Source organism: Desmodus rotundus, chromosome 3 (genome assembly GCF_022682495.2).
Source record: "Desmodus rotundus isolate HL8 chromosome 3, HLdesRot8A.1, whole genome shotgun sequence".
In the NCBI taxonomy this organism is placed as follows: domain Eukaryota; kingdom Metazoa; phylum Chordata; class Mammalia; order Chiroptera; family Phyllostomidae; genus Desmodus; species Desmodus rotundus.
The window spans coordinates 143,875,367-143,895,089 of record NC_071389.1 but is presented as its reverse complement, the minus strand read 5'-3'; the positions used below and the strand labels follow the sequence as shown (position 1 = coordinate 143,895,089).

Here is a 19,723-nt window from a genome sequence, read left to right as displayed (position 1 = left end):
GGGGAGTGGGGAGGAAAGGAATGAAATAATGAAAAACTATGAAATTTCATGTATAATTCTTAAACTTTTAAGTTTATTCTTATTTTCAAAGTGGTTACTTCTTAGAATCAATAAAATCTCAAGTAGTTTAACTTGTCATTAAAATTTTGAAGAGAATAAGCAATTTTCAGCCATTTTTATACAAATATCTTAAATAGCATTCATATAGAACATCTAGGTAACATTTTATTAACTGTATCAGTTCTTTAAAAATAAAAAACAACAATAAAGAAACTTCTGCATAACTTTCTAAACTTTGGACAAACTAGTTCAGACAAACCATTTCTCAACCCTTACCTGTGATTAGTTTCATGAATTTCATTTTGCTAGATATTAGTCTTTTAAAATTGTGTGAATTTGCATTTGATATCTGACTTTTTTTCTTCCAGGTTTTTATACATAGTGCTGCAAAGACTAGGGACATTATATGCCAACATGAATATTCCTGTTATCTCTATGAGATTCATCCTCTTTTTATACACAGAAACTGAATGAGATCTTTGTAACTTTTTTCTAGTGACCCAGAAATGTTACTGAATTTTAATCTTACAGTGGTTCCCAATTCTTTGTAAAAAAAACTTTACCATATGCTTTCCTTATTCTTTCCTCAGGACAGCATTTCTACTTTACATATTATTTAAAAATATTTTTAGTTACGTGATTATGTGTATTTATGTAGTTATCATATCTGCAAATGACTGTAAAAATGCCAATAGTTGATACGGGGTTTAAATAAATTTTAGCAAGGAGGTAAGTTCACAAATGTGGCATTCATGAGTAATGAGAATTAACTACGTGTTTTGTTTTGGTTTGGTTTTAATCAGTCTTGTCCCGGGAACCGATTTTACAGTCGCGCTTGTCTTACAGACACAGGTGGGACGTTTCGCACCGCAGTTCTCTGGGTACCAGCAGCAGGACTGTCAGGAACTGCTAGCTTTCCTGTTAGATGGACTACATGAGGATTTGAATAGAATTAGGAAAAAACCATACATACAATTAAAAGATGCTGATGGAAGGCCAGATAAGGTAAATTTAATGATATTATTGTCACCATTGTTTTAATAATGAGGTATCTCTGTATAATACGTGTGTTTTCTTCATAGGTAGTTGCTGAAGAAGCCTGGGAAAACCATTTAAAAAGAAACGATTCTATCATAGTAGATATATTTCATGGCCTTTTTAAATCAACTCTAGTTTGTCCTGAATGTGCTAAGATTTCAGTCACATTTGATCCTTTTTGTTACTTGACACTTCCATTACCCATGAAAAAAGAACGTACCTTGGAAGTTTATTTAGTTAGAATGGACCCACTTACCAAACCTATGCAGGTACGTAATGATCTTTTTTTTTGCATTTGCTATTTTTTATAAAAAATTAGTATTTATTCCTTATGCCGCAGCACAGTCTAATAATAATAAGTTTGTGTAAGATTTTATAAGTGAGGTACTTTGGAAATTAGTACAACTTTTTAGAAACTTGAAAGGGTGAGGGATATGCAGAGTATCATTATTTGTCATGTACAAACAAAATTCTCAAAGGTTTTTTCTTATCAAAGAAAAATGGGAGATTGTTTGATTTTACAATGTTGAGGTGAGCATTAGCTTACAAAGATTATTAACATAGTATTATTTCCCAACTTTAAATTTCTTTGATGTTAAGTATAATTTTTTCCAGTGATTATTGGAAGTAAAACTAATTCCTATTTTGATTCATTATATATAATGGTAAATTTAAATACATGTACTTTTTATGTATCTTAAGAACTTGGAAGAGAAGTAGAAATATACACTAAAAATCCTTCCTTTAATAATTGACTAATCTTTTAATAGTTTGAAGTATCAAATATTGTTTATTCAAGAGCCCTATGCTAGGTCTTAATATCAATTGTCTGCCTGATTTCATTGCCTAGTGTTGTAATTGGATTATTTTACATTTTGTGGAGCAAAGCATTATGTTGTCGTCTTTTAGTTATCAACTAATTCGTTTCTGACACTTGACCCACCCCATAAAAGTAGTTCCTTCTTCTGCCTTCTGTTCTCCTAAATTCTTATTATAGCACTTATCAAATGTCATTGTGTCCTGTGGTTTATACTTTGATCTTTTCTCCTCTAGACCACGAGTTCTTTGATAATGTAAATCTGGACTTTGTAAATCTTTGTATTTCCAACCCTCATGATTGGAGGTACCATTGTAGCAGTAGTGTTCAAAAAGTGTATTCGTTCATCTATGTATTGGGCACCTGCTTTGTATAAAGCTCTCATAAACAAAGCTGATGTGGTTCCTAATATAGAAGATTGTTTACTAAAGATCCTTAGTTTAGGCTTCCAGCCAGACAGTACAGTTTGTTAGAATATAATAATTGTATTACTGTACTCAGGATGCCATAACAAATTACCATAGACTAAGTGGTTTAAACAACAGAAATTCCTTTTCTCAGTTCTGAAGACTAGAAGACGAAGATAAGAGTGCCAGCATGGTTGATTTCTAGTGCACTCTCTTCCCAGTCTACAGACAGCCGCTTCCTCAATGTGTCCTCACACAACAAGGAGAGAGAAAGCCATACACAAGCTCTGTTGTCTTGTATTTTTTTTAATCCTCCCCTGAGTATATGTTCATTGGTTTTAGAGAGAAAGGAAGAGAGGGAGAAAGAGAAACAGAGGTAGAGAAACATCTATGTGAGAGAGAAACATCATTCATTTGACTCCGTATGTGCCCCAACCAGGGATTGAACCCACAACCTAGGTACGTGCCCTGACTGGAAATCAAACCCGCAACCTTTTGGTGTACGGGACAGTGCTTCAACCAACTGAGCCATCTGGCAAGGGCAACATAGAAATATTGAGGGGACACAATTCAGCCCATACCAATATTCATGAAATCTGTGTGAAAGGTAAACTTACCATTCATTTAGTGGAACTGTTTGGATTTACTATCAACAGGGGTACAGTATAAAATGTTTATAAAAATATGGTCCTTTCATTAAAAGTAATTATAGTTTAGTAGAGACTAGTTATTTACTCAGTTAAGCAAATTTCACCCATTTCTTTTGCTGCAGCTTTTTGTTTCCTTCATGAACTCATTGAATTTGGTGCCCTGATGTCAGTATTTCCTATAGTAGTGCTGAGAGTATTGCAGAGAGCAAGAGAAACTTGGTACGTGCCCTTGTCCATGAGCAGGGCCAGTAGAGACCTGGTTTTTCTTTTTGGCCAGGGGTTATGTTCACATTTCTAAAATCACATCCTTTAGATACTCACTTATTCACTTGTTTATAAGATTGTTAACATCTTTTTCAACGCAGAAAAACTGTAGCAATACTAAACTACACCCTTGCCTCTCTCATTTATAATTTACAAATATACGCCAATAAGTGTAATGGAATAAGAAAAATATAAAAAATAAGTAAAAATTTTATTACAACACCAAAAAAATAAATGTAGATACTCTTTCTCTACAATACCTTTGTTAAAGGCACTACTCTCCCATGCCAATAATATAATCTATATTATATAGATTGCATTCAAGTTACACATTAGCCTATAAGGTGAGTGTAACTTGATTTATTTATATTTATGGATTATATTTTCAGCAATGTGGATTTCATTAAGTTACCTCTTTTCTCACTTGATGACCAAAAGTATAAATTTGTGGAGGTTAAAGCCATGGACAGCGCAGATGAATTGGGGTTTTTTTCCACTTTGAAGTAGTAACAACACAAATACAAAATGACAGCCTCATAGTTCTATGCTTTAACCAGCTGGAGAGGACAGGGAAATTAGCTGAGTTAGCCTACTTGTGCTTCTCCATCACTGAAGTTTTTTTAGGTCGTTGAAGTTTATGGTATTGAACATGTATTATATATTAGACTCTATACTTGTAAGGTGCTAGAAATACAAAGGTGTTCCTAGTCCTTTTTCTCAAAAAGTTTTTCATACAGTGGTAAAAGGGCTGTGACTAGGGGCTGTGTAAGTACACAGGAAGAGTAACCTACCCAAACTGGTGATGATTCCTGTGTTGAATCCTGAAGGATGATTAGGTTTTAAGCACATGAAAGGTAGAAATACAAGCATTATAGACCAAGAAGGAGGCATGTACAAAGGGCTGACAGCAAAAGAGAGAGGACATGACCCACTTTTGGAAACTGGTAGATAATAGGGTGAGCAGAAGCTCCATCACAAAGAACCTTGATGTCGTGGTCAGAAGTTTGGACTTTATCCTAAAGACTAAGGGAGCCACTAAGGATCATCAAGTAGAGAGATGAAGTGGCCAGATTTGTACTTGAGAAAGAAGACTGGCTAGTGCAAAGATTGGATCGGAAAGGCTTAGATCAGATGGGCTAAGACCAGGGAAGAGGTTTTTGCAATGATCAGATGCCAAAGGATAAGGGCTTAAGCTCTTAACATTAAGGTTAGTGTCAGGGTGAATCAGTTAAACATAGGAGGTGAAAATGTTGAAGAGTATTCAAAGATGATGCCAAGTTTGTTGGACTGGAAAACAGAACATAAGACACAAATAACCCAAATGGACATAGTCACCAGGGATGATGGTAAGATTGGAGACACTGTGAGCCAAATGCCTAGTGAATGTGAGGAAGCAAACATGAGGCCATTCTCATCTACTGAATATTTTTTTGCAAAGTAATCAATTCATTATAATTTTTTTGTGTTTTAGTACAAAGTGGTTGTGCCCAAAATTGGAAACATACTTGATCTTTGTACAGCATTGTCTGCTTTGTCAGGAGTACCTGCAGATAAGGTAAGATGTTTCTGGATTCGTAGTATATGAGTTGGAGTTCAGTTTTGCAGTGTTGTAAAACCAGCTCAATAGAAGTATGTTGTTTTTTTTTTTTTTAGATGATAGTTACTGATATATTCAATCATAGATTTCACAGAATATTCGCAATGGATGAAAACCTTAGTAGTATTATAGAGCGGGATGAAATTTATGTGTAAGTATGAAATTCATTGTATAAAACATTACTTGAGAAAAATTCAAAAACATAACATAAAAGTTTTCAGAATTTATAGTCAGTTTTGTCCTTGTAGGTTTGAAATTAACATCAATAGGACAGAAGATACAGAGCATGTGATTATTCCTGTTTGCCTAAGAGAAAAATTTAGACATTCAAGTTATACCCACCATACTGGTTCTTCACTTTTTGGTCAGCCTTTTCTTATGGCTGTACCACGAAACAATACCGAAGATAAACTTTATAATCTCCTGCTTTTGAGAATGTGGTAAGTGTCAGATCATTGTACATTAACAAAATAAAATATAAATAGGTAAAGAAAGTAAACGTTCAAGGTACTATCAAAATATAATTAGATGAGTCTGTATTTTCTTAACTTTGTTTAGACAGATAGCAGTTAAAAAAATCCCAAGTATAGGTTGATCCAGATTCTTGATCATGTAAAACATTACTAAGGTAATTTCAAATCCACGAAGCATGAATTCTTTTAGCTGTTCTACACCAAAAATTTAACAGTTGGAAGAAAGTAAAAGTTCATTATGTATACACTCTGAAATCCTAGTATCAGATGTTTTATTTCTTTATACCTACTGCTAGTTCAAGAACTCATGCAAATAGTTTTATTTAAAAGGATAAACTTTCATGGTTCATAGTATTGTAAGGCAACTGCTTTTTTCCTTCCAAAAACCTTGATTTGAATTTTAAGTTAATCAGGAATGTCACTTGATCCTTTATAGCTGACATATTTAGTATTCTTAGATACCTATTTTAATCATTGTAGTCCTATAACCCTTAAAGATCACATCATACAACAATAAATGATCTTAGCAATAATATATACATTTCATCTAAATAAGGATTTTTATATAATACTTTTTCAAACTGAGGAAATATTTGCCACATTTTAGCACATAAAAACATGTTAAGATGCAAGAACAAATTAATTTTTTATAAACACAATCAAGACAAATGATTAGTCACTTGTACTTATAGAACTTTATATCTTGAGTCTGAATTTATCCTTGAGTCTACTAAATCATTACTATCCTTGAGTTACTGCGTTAAAAAGTTTTGTTTTATTGAAAGAAAACTTTTTTAAGTTCTTACCTTTACAGAACTGAACTTGTTTGATTTCTAATTTTATTTAAGCCGATATGTCAAAATATCTACTGAAACCGAAGACACTGAAGGATCCCTACACTGCTGTAAGGACCAAAATATTAATGGGAATGGCCCAAATGGCATACATGAGGAAGGCTCACCAAGTAAGACTTTCCTATTAAACTGTAAAAACGCTTCACTTGGATTATTGCCTCAGAGAAAAGTTGAGAGGATGGGGATTGAGAAACTAAAAAATATCTGCAAGCCTGAAAAAAATAACGTTAGTATTAATAATTTTTAAATGTAGCATTGAGATTATTTAAAGATTTCTAATACCTAAAATTAGGTGAAATGGAAACAGATGAACCAGATGATGAATCCAGCCAAGATCAAGAACTTCCCTCTGAGAATGAAAACAGTCAGTCTGAAGATTCAGTTGGAGGAGATAATGATTCTGAAAATGGATTATGCACTGAAGAAACTTGCAAAGGTCAACTCACGGGACACAAAAAACGATTGTTTACATTCCAGTTTAACAACTTAGGCAATACTGATATCAACTACATCAAAGATGATACCAGGCATATAAGATTTGATGATAGGCAGCTTAGGCTAGATGGTAAGTATTTGTGAAATGGCTTGATGGAACACTACATTTGAGCAAAACATGTTACTTTTTTTAGTTGAAAACCACAAAGTTCAACACATGAATTTTAATATTTACATATCTATCTAAAATCTTAAAAGCCTTAATTTCTAAGTATACTAAAACATGTGTTTTAGGGTTTTTTTATTTTTTTTTAACTCCTAAAATATTTTAATGGCTTGGAAGTTGCCCTGATCACCGAATAAGAGTAAACATGACTGCTATTTGTTTATTCTCATATATATCTTAACATTAAAATACACTGATTTTAACATTAAAGAATATTAAATTTTAAAGAAAAAATATGTTTTCCACCTTAGAAAGATCTTTTCTTGCTTTGGATTGGGATCCTGATTTGAAAAAAAGATACTTTGATGAAAACGCCGCTGAGGTAAGTCATCCCGTACCACTTTTTTATCTTTTCCATGTTCATCACTACTGTTCTTTCGCTTCTACCAAGTGTGTTTATTTTGCCAGTATAAACTTCGTTGGTTATATAGTAGAAAAGACGTGTTAGTTTTGAACATGCTTTCTTTTTATACTTCCTAATTGTCTTTAGGTGTGTATACAGGAGTTATTTAGAAGGGTGGTGTAAATCTCAGCTGAAATAAGCTTTATGATTCTTTTGAAAAAGTTTAGGAGTTTTTCATTACTATTCATAGTAAGATGGTATCACTAAAATGAGTTTTGTTTCATTTGTTTTCTTAACTCAAGAAATACTTCTCTTTAGGATTTTGAAAAACATGAAAGTGTGGAATATAAACCGCCTAAAAAACCCTTTGTGAAATTAAAAGATTGCATTGAGCTTTTTACAACAAAAGAAAAGCTAGGTGCTGAAGATCCTTGGTAAGAAATAAAGTTAAATAATTGCTTCTAATATTTTTTAAGGATTTATACTGAGGTATGTGCTACATGGAGTTAGAAAGGTGATTACTAAATTCTCTTTCATATTTTAAATACTAAGCATCTCGTATATGATAACATTCTATTAAGAGGGATGAGAATGTCTTTAAAAGTATTATAACGTTAAGCTTTAAACCCATTACTATATTTTGCGTAATATCCATTTTACTATGAATAATTCATTTGAGTTACTTTTTCTGAAGAATTTTTAGCTGTGCTGCCATTTTAAGAGAAATTGTTTTAGGAAAATTGTAATATGTTTTGTGGTATTATTCCATTAGAGCCCAGAAACTTTGAGATTTTTCTAATATATATAACTCAGCACAGTTTTGTGATATACCCGTGTCTTTTTAGCATACTGAAATGTAAATAATCTAGCCCTCATCATTTATTTGAATACTTATTTACATACTAGTTTATAACAGTTAACTCTGTTTGGAAAATATATTGAAGATAATAACAGGAATTCCTTTCAGTCTGGTGTATATTAGGCATACAATAACTGCTCACTGAAACAATGCAGAACTTTTCAAACTTTTTAATGTATAGTCTTTTAATTGCCTCTATCAAGCTTTAATTGTTTCTTTTTATTTTTAGGTATTGCCCAAATTGTAAAGAACATCAGCAAGCCACAAAGAAATTGGATTTGTGGTCCCTGCCTCCAGTACTTGTGGTACATCTCAAGCGATTTTCTTACAGTCGATACATGAGAGACAAGTTGGATACCTTAGTTGATTTTCCTATCAAGTGAGTTTTGGTTATACTTCGTAAACATTGGACAACTCTGACTTTTTGTAGACATTAGGTAGCATTGGTCCCAATTTCAGTTTTTGAGTGGATATTTCAGTACTTCTAACAATCTGTAAGGACCAGTAACAATTTTTATTTCTACTTAGAGATTTTTTTCAAAGAACAAAAAGAAAACATACTTAAAAAAAGGAATAAAACTCATTCTGTATTACATTATTATGGGTCCTTGTCTTTGTTTATAAATCTAAAGATATTCATAGGACCTTAGTGATTGTTTTTTTTTTCTGAGAATTAATCAACCATTCCTAAATATGCTTTTTTTTTTTTTTTAAGATTTTTTATTTACTTTTAGAGAGAGGAGAAGGGAGGGAGAAAAGGAGGGAAAGAAACACCAGTGTGTGAGAGATACATCGATCAGCTGCCTCTCACACCCCCCACCTGGAGACCTGGCACACAACCCAGGCACGTGCCCTCACTGGGAATGGAACCAGTGACTTTTCAGTTTGCAGGCTGTTGCTCAGTTCACTGAGCCACACCAGCCAGGGCCTAAATATTCTTTTAAAAAATAACTAAAGTCATATATAAAACCAGAAAAATGGAATTGCTTAGAAAAGTAACACAGTAGTGTTACTGTGTCACCACCCTGCAGTTTTCGTAGGGCATTGTCGGGAGCATGACATCATAGCCATAGGAAGGTATAAAGTAGTCTGGAGATAACATTTTTGTAGTCCTCTTTTTAAGGTTTCACTAAACATAACTGAGAATTCAGAAGAACCGAAAGGGCATATTGTGTTCTCATGTAGTCCAGGAAGGACTTTATCAAACAAAATTTTGCAACAAGAACTCAATACTCTCCCATGTTGCTAAAAGGACATTGATAGACAAGTACTGAAGGGAGGTATATATTACAGAGGTGATTGGAAGGGAATAATTAATATAATATTAAAAACATTCTATGAATTGCTTGTTCTAATTTGTGATTATAAATTTAAAGTTGACGTTGTTTTGCAATTATGGAGCCAAAAAATGTTAATTTTCTCTTTGGTGCAAAATTGTGCACCATCGAAGATCTCAAGAATATAACATTTTGACAATATAATTACAAGAAGAACTGGAAGTAATGATAAGGTAGAACCTATTAGAGATGTATTAGAAGTTTAGTCATTATTGCTTTTTAATGAGGCAAGTACAAAAAGAATAACCAGAAGTAATTGTAAGCTATAAGATGGGCATGTTCCAGTTTCATGAATGACAGTTTATAAATAGCTGATTGCATTTCAAGAATGTTGCATATATACATATATGTCAAACAACACTGATAGTAGGGAACAGAGTGCATTACACTTAGAGAAAACATAAAACTAACTTGATCTGTTTTTAAAACAGTGACTTGGATATGTCGGAATTCCTAATTAATCCAAATGCAGGTCCTTGTCGCTATAATTTGATTGCTGTTTCCAACCACTATGGAGGGATGGGAGGAGGACACTGTAAGTTGACACTTTCTCTTTTTACTAAAAGTATGATGTTTTGATAACTCCAAACCTTTTTCCTTAAGGTATATATTACTTCTTAAAGGAAAACATGAGATGTGTCTTACACGTAGTAGTTGTTCAATAAATATTGATTAATGAATGAATCTGCTTTTGAATGTTTTTTGACATTAGGATTAGAGGATTGAGTTATTCATGCTGCTCATTTAAAAGAACAGGAAGATTACATGTCTATTTGGGGCTCCTTCCTCCATTCTCCTTCACCTTCTCTCTCTAATGTGTTTAACATATGTGCTCTTATAAATCATGCATCATTGTTAAATTACATGATTGGTACTGTGCTATAAATCTTACCTTTTTCTCTTAACACTTAACATGTGTCCATATATTCTGTTGCTTCTAAACTCATGACTCAGATATATCATATTTTATCTCTCTACTGAATTAAGGTGGACATCCAAATTGCCTTTAACTTTCTACCACCATAAGACTGATAAATCATTGTTTATGGCCCCCTTTGTGAGAACTTCTTTGAGCTATGCACCTGGAAGTGAGATTGCTGGCTCATGAGTACCTAAGTACTGCCAGATGGCCGTCTAGGCTGCTTATACCAGTCTACACTCTTCAGTTGATTTTTCTGTTGAACCAGCTTTGCATTCCTGGGAAATCCTACTTACCTTTTAGTATTTTTTATATACCCAGTTGGATTTGGTTAATTAATTTTATTTAGGGTTGTTACAGTTAATTTATAAGTGAAATGTCTACTCTAATAAAATGGGCTAGGATTCTTTATCTTTCTTGAAGCAGGAGAGCATTGTATAGGAATGAACTATTCATGAAAGTCTAGGAGAATTAATCTGTAAAAATTCACCTACTTGGGCTCTACAGCCTTAAACTTTTCTATTTATGTCATGCTTTTGAAGTCTATTCAGTTTTCTTTTTCCAAAATGTGCGCATTATGGCATTTTCTATTTTTCTAAAAATATACCTATGTTTTCCAATTTATTCGAGAATAATTGTTTATGATACTCTTATGCTATTTTTTTCTTTACCTTTTATCTTTTTTTTTTTTTATTGGTCTTCTCAGAGTCTTCTAAGAGTCTTATTACTCTTCAAAGAATTAGCTTTCCATTATATTAATTTTTCCTATTTGTATTAAATGTATGTATTCTATTTTATTGATTTCTTCTCTTCCCTTTGGTATATTTTTCTTCTTGTTACTTTGGGTTTGTTCTGTTGTTCTTTTCCCAACTTTTGGGGTTGAATGCTTTTTTCTTTTTTCTTTTTTCCTCTTTTGAAGGCTTTATAGTAAAAGTTCTAAATTTCCTTCTAAATACTGCTTTATCTATGTCCCATAAAATTTGGAATGTAGTTAATTTTCATTATATGCTTTTCTAAATGGTTTTAGTAAAGCTCTCCTTTCATTGTTTTACTTTGTAGCGGGCATTATCTGCATTATATTAATCCATACAAATTTATTAAGGCTTCCATGCGGCTTAATAAATGGTCTGTTTCTTAATATTTGTGTGCTTAAAAAACAGGTATTTTCTATTCAGAGTTCTATATTGCTCTAATAGTTTAACCTTATCAATTCAAATTTTTACTGTCTCTGATCATTTTTCATGTTCATTCCATTTCTGAGGGGAATTTGTCAGAACTTCTGTTGAAAGTGTTGATTTATTTGTTTCTTTTAACGGTTTTATTAGTTTTTTGGCAGTATATGTTGCATTTATGTTTATAATGGGTAGCTCTTCTTTCTTTGTTATTCCTTTTACCAAGAATTGACATTCATTTTTCCCTTTTGTTCTTCTCAAAATTGTAAATGTTAGTCTAGCTTTCTCTTGATATCATTTATTTTGCCAACTCTGTGGGCCTTTTTGTAGGATTTGTTCTCCATAAACCATATTGCTATTAGATTTTGTCTTTTTATTCAGTCTAACAATGTTTCTTTTAATTTGTAAGTGTAGCAGTCTTGAGTTCATACTGACAAACTTACGACCCACAATAGCGTTCACCCAAAAGAACAAATTTGTGTGTGTGTATGTGAGGGGTAGAATTATTTAGAAGACGCCTATAAAGTGTCATATTTTAAAAACTATTGACAGCAGATACTTGTTTGGGGGACATTTTACCACTGTTTTCTCAGTTACTCTAGGTAGTTTATACAAAGCATGGAATGGGAAAAGGGCTGCTTTTTCAACTTAAAGATGAAGCAAATCTTTAAAAATTGTGGGACTTAATTAATCACTTTTTACCTTTCTCTTGCTCAGCACTTTTGTTTAAGGCTCAAATTATTTTGGTTTAAAAACCACTACAAATTAGTGATACAGAATTTTTGCAAAAACATTTGTCATAGAAATTTAAATTGTGGTTGAAGTTTCAAACTTTGGAGTCAGAGACATACCTGTGTTTGAATCCTAACTCTGCTACCTAACAGCTATGCTGTTGGAGAAATTAAACTTTTTTTGATGCCTCACTTTCCCATCTCTGAAATTGTAATAATAATAATACCTTCATTATAAATAATGCATGTAAATTGCATGGCACTGTGCCTGTACATGATAAATGTTAATTATCATTTATTGTCATTAAGATTGTTATCCTGTGAATTAAAAAATAATAAATCTGTTCTGTTTGTCACTGGGATGAAAAAAGTTGTAAATTATCTTGTATGAAAAGTATTTTAGGCTTGTAGATTGTAGGAAATTATTCTAAAAACCTTTAATCAGTGCAATCAGTTGAATGGGTAATAGATAGGCCTTATATAGATGATTATCATATGATTTTAATAGGTATTCCTCACAGAGATGATTTTAAACTTTTAGGGTTCCCCCCCAAAACCATAAATCATTTCAGTTATAGAAGTGATTATATTTTTTCATTAGATACTGCTTTTGCAAAAAATAAAGATGATGGAAAATGGTACTACTTTGATGACAGTAGTGTCTCCACTGCATCTGAAGACCAGATTGTGGTAAGTGTGTCTTTTATTTCCTAAAATCAAGGAACCCAGTTTTAAAAGGAGCCTATAAGAGACACTATATAGTCCATAGTCTAGCAACTCTAATAGCTAAGAGACACTTGCTCTGATTTTTAAAAATGTAAAATTGTCCCCTAAGTGGAAATTTGTTTTCTGAATTTGCCTACTAACAAAAGTATAAACTGCAGTATGAAAATTTTCCTAGTAGTTTTCAACCTGAAAACTGGGGTTTTCTATAAAAAATAACAAATTATTTTTATAATAAAAAAATATCCTCCAAGAGTAGGCTCAGATATATCTAGACATTGACTACATAAAATCAGAATGCTAAAATAGAAAAAATATTTTTGCCCTGATTGGGTGGCTCAGTTGATTGGAACATCATCTTGTATACCAAAACAGGTTGTGGTTTCGATTCCCAGTCAGGGCACACACCTAGGATACCTAAGTTACAGGTTTGATCCTCATTCAGGGTATATACAACGGACAACTGATACCTCTCTCTCTCTCTCTCTCTCTCTCTCTCTCTCTCTCTCTCTCTCTCTCTCTCTCTCTTTCTCTCTCTCTCTCCCCCCACCCTCTCCCTCTCTCTCTACTTCCCTTCCTCCTCTCCCTCTCTTCCCACTACCCCGCAACGCAAATAAATCGATAAACATATCCTCAGGTGAGGATTTTTTTTTTAATTCTTTAAGGGCCTTACCATGTATGTGTTTTTTGAAATAAAGTCTTATCCTTTATGACAGTTAAACACTTAAACTCAAAATGACATGATTATATAAAAGATTATACATTTGTTCACCCTGGCTGGTGTAGCTCAATGGATTTGTTACTTTGGTATTTTCCGATAGTAGAGAAATAAGGAAGTTATATTTATTCACACTTGCATCAGTTTATCAGCCACAGGAACAGCCAAAATAATTGGTGTTTGTTTTGCTTCCCATCAGAGCAGTTTTTTTATTGTAAGATACTGATTGCCCTGGCTGATGTAGCTCAATTGATTGGCTTTCCAGTTTAATTCCCTGTCGGAGCTCATTGCTGGGTTGCAGGTCTGGTCCCTGATCAGAGCACATATGAGAGGCAACTGATCAATGTTTTCTCTCACATTAATGTTTTTCTCCCTCTTCTTTCCCCCTCCCTTACCCTTTCTCTAAGAAATAACTAAATAATTTTTTTTTAAAAAGGAATTGATTAATGAAAAGACTAGTATATTCTAAAAACAAAGACTTGCTTGATAGTTTATTTTTCTATGAATTTTGCCTTTATAAATTTTACTTATTGATCACAATATTACAAAGAGTGAGAAATATAATATTTGCTCATGTGATATTTCCTATTGTCTGTTAATGTGGGAAGTACTGACTGCTTTACTTTTTTCTTCCCTAAGTTTAAATTATATAACTCTTGAGCACAGAGACTAGTTGTGTTAGTTTATAATACTTTAAAATCCTTCAACTTAAATTATTCAACTTTATAAATTAATAAACTTCTGAGCCCATTTATTGGCATGGTTTTAATCCTTGGATAATCAGATGTAATTTTGCATTGTTTCCCTGCAAATTTTTTTAATCTATGTATATACATATAAACTATGTACTGTTGCTTATCTCCTTATAGCCATAACAAAGAACAGGCTTGAACTCTTAATTTTTTTTAAATGTGTATATGCCTAAATTAAGTACATTTCCAGTTTGTCTAAGACTTCTAATTTAAAGTTATATCTCTCACTTTTCAATTCTGTTTTCCTGTTTAGTCTCCCAACCAAAACATTGCAAAATAGCCAATTATCCTCCTTCAAAGACTCTCTCTTTGACAGCACTGCCCTAATCTTGCCTTCCAATAAGTAATATATCTTGTTCATATACACTGTATGAACTAGATGTTACTTCCATCTTAACAATGTTTCTTCATTTAGTCAACAAGTATTTGAGCACCTTCTATATTTAGGACTTTTTCAAGGTTAAAAAACAAATATCTGATTTCAAGAGACTTACAATCTAAAGATGACAGACAAGCAAATTAACAATTATATATGATAAGCACTATTAAATATCTGATTTGGGGTTAAAGCAGATAGGACCACTGCAGAGAAGTTTATATACATAGAGAAAGTAGTGTTTAACCTGAGTCTGAAACAAATAGGAGTAAGTTAGACAAAAGAAGCAAAAAACTCTACACAAAAAGAACAGTACCTATAAAAGTAAGGAGGCATGACAGACCATGTCATTTAGGGGGACAGCAAATAATTTGGTATTTCTGAAAGGAAAGACTCTTGTTAGGGATATGGGGCAGAAATTAGCTAAATTTGGAACTCAGATCAAGAAAGATGACATTCTTCGTTATTTAGACCTTTTTTTAAAGTCTGAGAAGCATGGAGTGATTGTTAAGCAACAGAAGAACATTATTAAATTTGCATCTTAACATCTGCCTGAGAGCACTAGAAGATATATTGGAAGGCACTGAGAAAGGCAAAAAAAGCCATCATAGTCTGCCCCCAAAGAAAGGGCACTGTCATGTAATTTAAGCAGTTAAGGGCTTCTAAATTTACTATGTTGTACACCTGAAACTAAAAGAATATTGTATGTTAACTGTAATTGAAAAATAAAAACATTTTCAGTAGAATAATAAATTTAAAGCAGTGGTAGTAAATGTACAGATAAAGGGAGACTGGACTCATGAAATTTACTAGATAGGATTAAAAGAACTTGATTAAGATTAGATATAAATGAAGATAGAGATATAGAGATGCAAAGAGGAAAAAGTTAAAGAGAACTCTTACTTCACTATTCACCAAAATATGAACTATAGGAGAAATTTGTTGAAGTTTGAGGTACCTTTGTGACAGCTATGTGAACGGTAATATTCCTTAAGTAGTTGGACTAGAGTTCCAAATTCTATAAATTTTGAGTTGTGGGTCTTTAGGTAGCAGTTGAAGCCATAGATTGAATGAGTTGTCTGGTAAGAAGATACCCAGTAAGAAAGAGTGATGGGCTAAGGACAGAACATGATTTTTTTAAAGGGCAGGATTTAACGAGCCCACAGAGAAGTTAGAAGAAACCATAGAGCTAGAAGACCTAAGGAAAAGGTATCACAGAAGCTAAAAATCGTTGGATGCAGGAAAGAGAAGTAGTAAAACATTGAATGCTATAGAGAGACTGACTAAAAGAATTTTTTAAAAGGCATTTATTTAATTTGTTTATAGGAGATTATTGACCCTCATAAAAACTAGTTCATTAAAGTGGTTGGTGCAGCAGTTAGGTCACATTGAATTGAGGAGTGCGCAGAAGAGTGCATGATGGATAATAGACTACAAGCCGGGCTGTGAGAAAGACTTAATTCTAGAAGATAAGGCCTCACCGAAGGTACAGAGTGATGACTGAAGGAAAGGTGGACTCGAGAGCAAACACAGAATGTTGTAATTAGAGTTTTAAAAAGCTTATCTTTTCCTTAGAGACAGGAGGGAAGAAGGCATAGAATTCTATGCCATGATAGAGTAACTGGGTTAATCTATAATATAGTTGCATTTCTTTATCTGTCCAACTAATTTAGAAGAGAATAAAAATGTTAAAATTCCAGTGACCATTCTTCCTTTATAAGTAGAATCCTCTTATATGTAATCAGTGTTCATAACTTCCATCTTACCTTGTGTGGTTTTTGAATTTGATTTTATGCCCTATCCCCAACATTGGGTGCCGGCTAAAAATCCCTGCTATATTTACTGTGACCTTTGAGCTTCATGACCTTTTTAACATCCTTTGTTTGTTTTGACAGTCCAAAGCAGCATATGTGCTCTTCTACCAGAGGCAAGACACTTTCAGTGGAACTGGCTTTTTCCCTCTTGACCGAGAAACTAAAGGTGCTTCAGCTGCCACAGGCATCCCATTAGAAAGTGATGAAGATAGCAATGATAATGACAATGATATAGAAAATGAAAACTGTATGCACACTAACTAATGAAAGTCCTAGAAGCCATAAAAGAGAGACTTTCCTGCTGGTGGTATCTATTGAAATGAAGTTATCCACCACATTAAACAAAAGTCTGAGATGGGGCGTTTCAGATAACCGAATGTAAATCCTTTATCAGATTTTAACTTGTGCAGTACTTGAAGTGAAACACAATGAAAACTTTAACAGAAATTGTCTCTTAATACATTTACAGTCTTGTATTTACAAGCTAAATATATATAGGAAATCACAAATAAATCCCTTTTAAGTTTGCTGCTGTTTTGATGAATTATGTTTTCTTTAATTTTTTGGATGTGAGTTAATTGATGACAAATGTTAAATTTGTGGATGTTGGTCATTTATTTTGCTCTAATAATACTGCAAGAAAACTATGGCTGAACTTAGTTTTTGGATAATCTAGTTCATGTGCATTAGGCTGCCACATATACTACTACAATATTTAACTGCGGTATCAACGTGGCACAAATACTGCAGTAGTATTCTTGGAAAACCAAATTTTCAAACTACCCCTGGTAATCAGTGTGGGCCTATTAAAACAAACACACCATGATATAAGAAACAATCTTGAAAAAGTTATATCCTTTTGTAGTATCATTAAATATCATCTTACTATAGAAACAGGTTCTAGATTTCATGCCCCATCCAAAGTAATTTTTCAGTTAAATGTAAGGGGTTTTTTTTACAGCTATTAGGATCTATTCCTTAGACATTCAAATTCTTGACTTGCTTTAAAATGCATATCTTTAATCTGGTGTTGGTTCAAAATTAAAATTTTTGCTGTCTGTTTTTCTCTACCCCATTTTTTTGGGTAACTTGGCAACTTTTAGCTCTCCCAATTATTGTAATGTAAGGACAGACTTAATAGTATTCTGTATCCATAGTAATAATTACATCAAGGTTAGGATGAGAAATTTTTTCATATACTGGCCTTCAAATCATTAATGGACAATTGGCTTTAAAGGTAGGTCTGTTAACTTTCTTTGTGTGTTCCTGATGGAATTCACCATAGCCTTACAGCATTTCTCAGAAGGTAACTTGCTATAAGAGAATTGGCATTTGCATGTTCCAGAGTTAGAACCTGTACAGTATATAAAGCATACAAACCTTGAATTTGATTTTAGTTCACCACATTTAAGGATCCAGGATGCCAAAAATATGTGTGAACATTTGAAACATTTTTCATTCGCTGCTTTTTCCCTTTGATCTAGTTCAAAGAATGTATTGTCAATTGGCATACAATACTGCCTTTAATAGAAAATCTAAATGCTGGGGCACATTTCACATATCGACTACCTGAGAAATTGCTTTGTGTCCCACTGTTATTAAAGCAAAAAGTATAATGTTCTTCACTTGAACTAATCAAATACAATAGATTATAAATTGTGTATTGTAAATAAAAGTTCACTCTGTGAGTGCACATTTTGGTAAATTATTTATTTATGTTAGCATTTAAAGTTTAAAAAATAATGCATTTGACCAGGATAATAAATAAATGAGGTATGTTGATCATGGCTTTGCTTTATACCTTGATATTAAAGCTGGTTTTTCATCCTGGTATTTTAAAAGCTGCTTTGGGTTTGTTTGTTTTTTTTTTTTTCTTTTCTTTTTTTTTTCTTTTTCTTTTTTTTTTTTTAATGTAAACTAACCTCCAGCATGACAGAGGTTAAAATTTTGTCTGCACTTGAGTTCACTTGAGTTTACATTTGAAATGTGCATGTTTATTTATACAGATTTCAATAAAGCTATTCAAGGCCTTATTTAGTCTTTTATTTCTTACTCTGAATCTTTTGATAAATGGGTAGATGACTGAATATGCTAGACTTTATATGTTATCATGTAGTTAAAAATGGAAAAGACGGCATACCAGAGCAGTGAATCCTCCTGTTTACGGACATGTTTTAAAGTTGATTTTTTAAATTTAAACATTCATTAAACTGATGTTTGTGCACCGATTAATCTTCTGCCATCTTGAGAGTAAACAAATATTGCTGCAGTCACAGCGCTTGGAATCTTCCTGCCGTCTGCCAGCTAATAGCCTATATTTCCATTTTTCTGAGGTTTAGAGAAAAGCCAAAATTAACATTTCCTAGCCCTAGATTCCAATTTCCAATGTTAAGAAGCGTTCACTAACCCTTCTTTACGTTTCCCCAAATGCAACCCTGACTTTAATGACTTTTTCTACACCTGTACTTTAGTTTTAATTAAATTCTATGGAGAAGCTGTTCAAATATTCTGCTTTCTTCTATAATCTGCACAGTAGACCTATTTTAATCTTCGCTTTCCTAGCAACTAGATAGGAAAACCACACAAAATACTGATTTTGGGCATGAAGATCAGTAAGCACTAAAGCCATTGGTACAGTATGAAGACAGTGATTTTTCATCAACTGATTTCACTGAGGCGATGGCATAAGAAGGAAGCTGGGAGACTCTGAGAGAAGATGAGGGGGTCTCATTCAGTCAAGGGGCTGAGGGCAGCAGTCCCGTAGGAGTCTTCAACCCTAGAAATGTACATTACTGGTGCATTGTGATCATCGAAAGCAGGCCAACTTTTAGTCTGTTTTATTTTCATTTATTGCCTGCTTTCCACCCACCCCCTACTTGGTATGCTTCTGGGCTTCGCTTGCACAAGGTAGGTGAGCACATTCTCTCCAGTTTAGTTTTTAAGGTAGAAATGTGAAGAATTCTTGTACATTAGGGGAAGAAATAATATGTTCTCTGAAATCTCAGAAGAGTGAGAAGGAAAGGAAAATTTCATTTTTAAAGCCAAGGAAGAGTATTGGAAATCTTTACTCATAATTTTTACTCTACAATAAAATAAACTTTTTTTTAAACATCTTCTCTTGAAAATACAATTTTATTGATAACCCACAATTCTTGTAA

The 19,723-nt window shown here is 33.0% G+C and overlaps 1 protein-coding gene across 3 annotated transcripts in view; it reads left to right on the top strand.

Annotated features, from left to right (window-relative positions):
• USP15 (ubiquitin specific peptidase 15) overlaps nt 1-18,598 on the top strand; it is a 107,573-nt gene extending 88,975 nt beyond the window's left edge. For all 3 annotated transcript variants that reach the window (XM_024576441.3, XM_024576442.3, XM_024576440.3), the window contains 13 exons: nt 907-1,065; nt 1,143-1,367; nt 4,708-4,791; nt 4,890-4,984; nt 5,082-5,273; nt 6,155-6,270; nt 6,453-6,725; nt 7,073-7,143; nt 7,483-7,598; nt 8,253-8,402; nt 9,792-9,895; nt 12,784-12,872; nt 16,647-18,598. In XM_024576441.3, the coding sequence (XP_024432209.1) occupies nt 907-1,065; nt 1,143-1,367; nt 4,708-4,791; nt 4,890-4,984; nt 5,082-5,273; nt 6,155-6,270; nt 6,453-6,725; nt 7,073-7,143; nt 7,483-7,598; nt 8,253-8,402; nt 9,792-9,895; nt 12,784-12,872; nt 16,647-16,829 (1,857 nt within the window). In that variant the 3' untranslated portion in view covers nt 16,830-18,598. The remainder of the gene's footprint in view (nt 1-906; nt 1,066-1,142; nt 1,368-4,707; nt 4,792-4,889; nt 4,985-5,081; nt 5,274-6,154; nt 6,271-6,452; nt 6,726-7,072; nt 7,144-7,482; nt 7,599-8,252; nt 8,403-9,791; nt 9,896-12,783; nt 12,873-16,646) is intronic.
• The last annotated feature ends 1,125 nt before the right edge of the window (nt 18,599-19,723 follow it).